Source organism: Melanerpes formicivorus, unplaced genomic scaffold, assembly GCF_026170545.1.
Source record: "Melanerpes formicivorus ecotype bairdi unplaced genomic scaffold, bMelFor1.0.p_v2 SCAF_40, whole genome shotgun sequence".
NCBI lineage: Eukaryota > Metazoa > Chordata > Aves > Piciformes > Picidae > Melanerpes > Melanerpes formicivorus.
In genome coordinates this window covers 2,844,403-2,851,487 of record NW_027142392.1, presented here as the reverse complement: position 1 = coordinate 2,851,487, position 7,085 = coordinate 2,844,403, and the positions used below count along the sequence as shown (strand labels likewise).

Below are 7,085 nucleotides of genomic sequence, written 5' to 3'. Positions count from 1 at the left end.
AATCCCAATCCGCCCTAACCCCAACCTGCCCTAATCCCAATCCATATTAATCCCAATCCACCCTAATCCTAATCCACCCTAATCCTTGCTGCAGCTTTCCCGTCTCTTTTCACATGGAAAACTTTTGGTACAAAAAGAACTCAGACCAAAAGTTGAGTAACTAGGGGAAACCACTGAGCATCTCTTTCCAATAGTAAGCAGCAATAGTAAGTATCCAATGTAGATGGATTTTTACACAAGGTATTGATTTCCCCCCCTCCCCTGGAGGATAAAAAAACCCCAAACAACACAAAACCAGGTGGGTTTTTTTCCATAGTTTTATTTCACCAGGAAGGTTTATAGGGTTCTGCATAAAGGTCATTGTATGCACAGCCTGAAGTACAAAGCTCCCTTTGAAAACTCCAGCACAAAGACACTGCATATTGACAACATGAAACAACACTGTGGGTGGTAGAGGGTGGGGGGGAAAGAAAGGAGTCAAACAAACCAGCATTCTTCCTCTTGGGAAAGCAGAATGAAACAAGGCACTTTCAGTAAATAAGTAAGGAACAGAAACAAGTTGGATCAAAGGCTCCACAGAGCACTGTAACAAAACGCTGCGGTAATGAACGAGTGAAACACAAAAGGCACTACATCTCCCCCTCCCTGCAGCTCCCCTTTCTCAACCAATTAGCCAACTGAGCTTGGCACAACGGAGTTATTAATTATAAAGTGCATCTCCCTGTCTTAATACATTGAGAAACAGGCTATAGAACACATGTAGCAAAGTCTCCACCTGTACAAGATACTGAAACAAAAATACATTGCAACTAGTTCCCCATCCAGTCATGAACTGTGCAGGAGAAATATGGCTTCTTTGTGAGTCTTTCAGTAACCTCCATGTCATCTGGACTAGCATTAAAGAAACGTGAATGCCTTAGCAGGATGGTCAGAGGTAGTGTTCCAAGTCAAAGGCAACCTCACCAACGGTGGTGTTACATGGCTATGAAGCACAGGGCATCCCAGGCTTTCAAAGCAGCAGTACCAAACAAAAAGTATACAGCATGCTGTCTTGGGATGGAAATACACAGTGTTTTGGGGGTCTCAGATCAGTTCCTTCAGCAAAAATGACCATTTGTAAGAGCAAAAAGTGTCCAACTCTAGTCCCATTTCTTAAGTACTTTTCTTGTGGTACTGTAAGCTTTCCTGTTGCATCGCTTTAAAATTTCCAGAGAAATACATCTTCAGCTTTACAATTTAAAACCAGCATGTTCTACACTCTTGTGAAACATAGGAGGAGTCCGTCCTCACTGCAATAGGCATCAATTTATGGCTGTAAGAACACGAAAACACAAACACCACACAGATGAACGCTTCAGACGTGTCACAGCAGGGGCAACACGGGACATGCTAGTCGGATGTGTTTGGTGAGGTCATGTGAAGCTTTCCTCAGCCAAATGCTGTATGCAGACTACCAGAACTTCAGCTGATTTTAGCCCTTATTAGACTGTAATATATTAAATATATAAATGCTAGATAAAAAAACCTGAAAGCAGCACAGGGTATACTTCTTACATTAACCATGTATAAGGATTTATGTAAACATTCAAGATGTGCATTCTTGCTCTTCGCTGCAAGTTCTTCACAGCTACTCTATGCCCCTACCCCAAGAGTGTGTCCCAAAGATGAACCTTTCCCAGGTCAGAGCAGCTGCTCCTGTCTACCCTTCTTCATCAGCAGTATAGGCCACTTCAGCAACTTCAATTTCAGGTACAGAATTTTCGGCCAAGGAGCCACTCCAGCAAGCCTCGTGGCTCTCTTTGTCTGAGCTGCAACAACAGATCAATAAGCTTTGTGAAATGGAAGCTGATAAGGTCCTCCATAGTCATTTCATGCCAGCAATCCACAAAATATTTACAGATCTTGTCCCAGCTATCTTGTTCCAGAGCTAAGATTCTTTCTCCTGAGGGCCTTTATGCAGCAGAGAGGTGCAATATAATGCTCTTCAGAACTTATGCAAGCCCAAACATATAAAAACACGCTTCATAAACCCCCCCTAAGGTATACTATAAGTAAAAAATAATAGTATTTACCAGCTGTCCTCACCCAGGGTACCCTGGTCTGCTTCTATTGCAGAAGATTCCACCTCACCACTGCACTCACTTTCTTCTCCTGATATTTGACGAGTCATTTTTCCTACAGATAGATCCCTACAACAGATAAGAACAGAGCACCACCAATCCATGTAGCAAATATTAACAGCACTGAAGAGCTGTTGCACTGAAGAGCTCTGCATTCTCTGGGACCTTAACCAGCCAAGAAGGCCAATGGCATCCTGGCCTGCATCAGGAACAGTGTGGCCAGCAGGAGCTGGGAGGTCATTCTGCCCCTGTACACTGCACTGGTTAGGCCACACCTCGAGTACTGTGTCCAGTTCTGGGCCCCTCAGTTTAGGAAGGAGGTTGACTTGCTGGAGCGTGTCCAGAGAAGGGCAACGAAGTTGGTGAGGGGCTTGGAACACAGCCCTGTGAGGAGAGGCTGAGGGAGCTGGGGCTGCTTAGCCTGGAGAAGAGGAGACTCAGGGGTGACCTTATTGCTCTCTACAACTACCTGAAGGGAGGTTGTAGACAGGCAGAGGTTGGTCTCTTCTCCTGGGCAGCCAGCACCAGAACAAGAGGACACAGTCTCAGGCTGTGCCAGGGGAGGTTTAGGTTGGATATTAGGAAGAGGTTCTATACAGAGAGAGTGATTGCCCATTGGAATGGGCTGCCCAGGGAGGTGGTGGAGTCACCATCATTGGAGGTGTTCAGGAGGAGACTTGATGGGGTGCTTGGTGCCATGGGTTAGTTGATTAGGTGGGTTGGATTAGTTGATAGATTGGACTGTTGATAGGTAGGTCTCTTCCAACCTGGTCTATTCTATTCTATTCTATTCTAGTCTATTCTATTCATCTTACTCCCACATGCCCCATTTCTTTTATTGCTGCAGAGACACGAGGCTTGCACTGGACAGCAAGTTGAATGCTGTTTGCTCCAGCTGCTTATTCCTAAACTAAGAATCAATCAGTTCAAGCCCCAGAGGTGTGATGATGATTTTAGGTGAGGAATTACAAGCAGACTATCTAAGCCCCACACACCTTGCCTAAACTGCAAAACACAGTCAGGCTGAAGACAGGCAGGATGATAAAACGATTTCTTCAACAGCTTCCCAAAGTAATCTGCTCCTTTAGAGTTATGCATTAAGTTTCAGAGCATTTCCCCATTAATGATAAAGACACAGGCAATATTTTTTTGGGAACAGCAGCTGGAGTTGGCAGTCTGACTGGCCTGGCTACAAATGGGAACGTCGTCATGTAGAACTACCAAAGAAGTACTGCTCTGTGTGGAAAACATCCATCAGTTTGGTGCTGAATGCTCCATGTGAAATGGAAAGGAAAGCTGGCCAAACAGTCTCATGCTCAAAGTGATGCTGTCCTTGTTCCACAGCCTCGCCAATTTAACTGCTCTTCTACAGTTTCTATAGTTTTGTGCCAATGCAGACCTCAGCAGTATTCTCTAAGGTGGTTAGTTGCCTGTGTTTGGGCCAAACCCAGCACAGGTAAAGGCATACACATAGGAAGTCTTGTCCAGCTCTCCCTTCCCACCTCACATTGCATGTACCCAGCCTTCAGAGTGGATCAGCAGAAGTTGCTTAATTCTTGCTGGGCCATCAAATCAAAATTCCACTGAAATAAGGCCAAAGACAAATTTGTTTCAGGCTCAGTTCCCACCAGAGCAGCTGAAGTTCTTAAACAAGGTCATGGGTTTACTTTGTAGCTTTTACAGCTACAAATCAGAGGAGTTCTTTTCCATCCAAACTTCAGGCAGGGCTTGGCTGACTTTCAGTAACTTTACATGTCTGGGTGCTAGTGCATTTAAAAAAGTCTATCTGCCTTCAGGGAAAGGTCTACAAAACACAATCCCTTTTTGCTACTCAGGCCTCTTCACTCTGTTTTCAGTCACACAGCCTTTTCTATCATGATGTTTTAGCCAAATGTGAGTTACTTAATTTTTATTGACTGTTACACTGTTTAGGCCAGCAGCACATAGTAACTTTCTATTCAGACAGGGGAAGCATCTTCAAACATAATTATTTGCCTCCAGGAGGGACAAACTGAACATGGCATTCAGATCAGCATTTTCAATAAGCAGCCACAATTCAATTTAAATCCCCTTCCAAATGTAGTTCCTTTAAACCTGATATCCAAGGATGTGATTTGTTAGTCAGCCTGGATAACCAGACTTGACAACCCAAGCCTTATTAAAACAACTCCCAAAGGGACCATGGGAATTTAGTCCTTTGCTAAAGAAGCCCCACAATGACTGACTTACCAGGCCCAGAAGGACATTGAAGAGCCCAACACCAGCTCTCCTGGGCCTGATACAAAATTTAGCAAGCAGATACCATAAAGTTTTGTGGTAAAGCACCAGTATTTTTAACTTGGAGGAAAAGGATCTCCAGTGCTACTGAAATGCCATCGGCAGCTGCGGTGCATGCAATTAGAATCACAGAATGGTTTGGGTTGGAAGGAACCTCAAGGATCATCCAGTTCCAACTCCACTGCCATGAGCAAGGACACCTCCCACCGGGCCAGGTTGCTCAAGGCCCCATCCAGTGTGGCTCTGGACACTTTCAGGTAACAACTCAGAACATTATTTGGGAGAATAGAATAGAATAGAATAGAACAGAATAGAATAGAATAGAATAGAATAGAATAGAATAGAAATGAAATAGAAAGAATAGAACAGAATAGAAATAGAAAGAATAGAACAAAATAGAAATAGAAAGAATAGAACAGAACAGGTTGGAAGAGACCTTCAAGATCATCGAGTCCAACCTATCATCCAACACCACCTAATCAACTAAACCATGGCACCAAGCACCCCATCAAGTCTCCTCCTGAACACCTCCAATGACTCCACCACCTCCTCAGGCAGTCCATTCCAAAGGGCAGTCACACTCTCTGTGTAGAACTTCCTCCTAACCTCCAGCCCAAACTTCCCCTGGCACAGCTTGAGACTGTGTCCTCTTGTTCTAGTGCTGGTTGCCTGGGAGAAGAGACCAACCCCTGCCTGTCTACAACCTCCCTTAAGGTAGTTGCAGACAGCAATAAGGTCTCCCCTGAGTCTCCTTCTTGCCAGGCTATGCAGCCCCAGCTCCCTCAGTCTCTCCTCACAGGGCTTGTGTTCCAAACCCCTCACCAGGACACATAATCCTTCATCACTGTGCTCTGTCAGAGGTGAGTACAGGTCACATTTTGTAACTCAAAGCAATTTTTCCACTGCGCTCATCTCTAGCAGGCCATTTAACATACCCAACATTTCAGAAGCAGAGTAGTCTTTGCTTTATCTTTGCAGGACTTAATGGATTAGGAAACATAATCTCAGTTAAAGGGAAAAGATGGGACAACTTTCCCAGTCACTTGTACCAAAGAGCTTTTTAGCCAGTGTATGAGAGCACCCACTGAACACATTGCTTTGTGCCTGGTTCTGTAGGGAAAGCTGTTTCCAAGAACACATTTAAAGCTGCTGCTTTAGAGTATATAGAGAAAATCACTCCACAGAAAGAAAAGTCTTAACACTCATAGAATTTCCACATACCTAATTCTTCTTTCAACAGCATCTATATGGAGTTGCTTTTCACTCAACAATTTCTTCAGTGATTCAACCTCCCTCTGTTTCTCCAGCAGTTCCTTCTGCAGACGGTAATTTGTTTCCTCCAGAGTTTCACAGAAAGCCTAAAAGACAAATTTCAGACCATCTTCCATTTACCTTGGGCTGTCTTTATTGACTTTTCTAAGAGAAAAATCAACCTGTAACAGAATTGCAGCTGCTTTTCTTTGTATTGATTACTATAGAAGAGCTACATAAACTTGGGAGAAGCTCTGTCCTTAAAGCAATGCTGCCTTGCTTTGAACGGTGAATTAATTGTGCTGAGCTGCAGTGCAAACACCTTACCACATCAGATGCTGCTTTCACAGCAAGAGACACTTCAGAAAGAAGCTTCTGGCCTTTGACACACACACAGAGTCCCTAATCTTGAACCTTTTTGCCTACCTGAACATCAGCTGAACTCCCTTCCCTCTCTTCTTCTCAGACAGCCTTTGATTTCAGATGACTTGGAAGTCAAACTATGCAGTTATTCCCAAGATGCTAGGAGTATCTGGATGCAGGACATGTTCTTCCCTTGCTTGTCCAAGCAGCTGTTACCAGTAGCACAGCCATGAGAGGCAGAAAACCAATACAAAGCTAAGAATACAAAGCCAAGTGCAAGGTCCTGCACCTAGTTTCTACAATCATAGAATCACTTCACTTGGAAACAACTTTTAAGATCTACTTCAACCATTATCTAACTCTTCCAAGTCTGGTGTTCTCCCTTAGCACCACATCTATGCTTCTTTCAATAACCTCTAGGTGAGTGGGGTTGGAGCAATCCCAAGAACAAATACAGACTGTGTGGGGAATGGATAGAGAGCACTCATGATAAGAAGGACTTGAGAGTGATGTTTGATGAGAACCTTGACATGAGCCAGTAACACGTGCTCGCAGCCCAGACAGCCGATGTCCTGGGCTGCATCCAAAGCACCATGGGCAGCAGGTCAAGGGAGAGGATTCTGCCCTTCTACTTTGCTCTGGTGAGACAACCCCTGGAGTCCTGTGTCCACCTCTGGAGTGCCCAACACAGAAAAAACACAGAACTGGTAAAACTGGTCCAGAGGAGGGCAACAAAAATGACCAGAGGGCTGAAGCAGCTCCTCTATCAAGTCAGACAGAGAGCTGGGGTTGTTCTGTTTGGAAAAGAGAAGGCTCCAGGGAGACCTTAGAGCAGTATTTGAAGTGGGGCCTAAAGGAGAGCTGAAGGAATGTTTACAAAGGCATGGAGGACAGGACAAGGAGTAATGGCTTCAAACTGGATGAAGCTCAATTGAGAATAGACATTAAGAAGAAACTGTTCCCCATGAAGGTGGTGAGGCACTGGAACAGGTTGGCTAGAGAAGCTGTGGAAGCTCCAAGCCTGGAAGTAAGTGTTCAGAGGCAGGTTGGATGGGGCCTTGAGCAACCCAGTCT

General features: G+C 44.6%; 1 protein-coding gene across 3 annotated transcripts in view; it reads right to left on the bottom strand.

Annotated features, from left to right (window-relative positions):
• Nucleotides 1-306: 306 nt before the first annotated feature.
• The window catches only part of SNX16 (sorting nexin 16), a 28,895-nt gene continuing 22,116 nt past the window's right edge, over nucleotides 307-7,085 (bottom strand). For 2 of the 3 annotated variants that reach the window (XM_068158550.1, XM_068158551.1), the window contains exons 6-8: nucleotides 5,619-5,755; nucleotides 2,073-2,189; nucleotides 307-1,808 (exon numbers count right to left, since the gene is read on the bottom strand). In XM_068158550.1, coding sequence (XP_068014651.1) covers nucleotides 1,700-1,808; nucleotides 2,073-2,189; nucleotides 5,619-5,755 — 363 coding nt within the window. In that variant the 3' untranslated portion in view covers nucleotides 307-1,699. The remainder of the gene's footprint in view (nucleotides 1,809-2,072; nucleotides 2,190-5,618; nucleotides 5,756-7,085) is intronic. The other variant, XM_068158552.1, reaches the window with a different exon arrangement.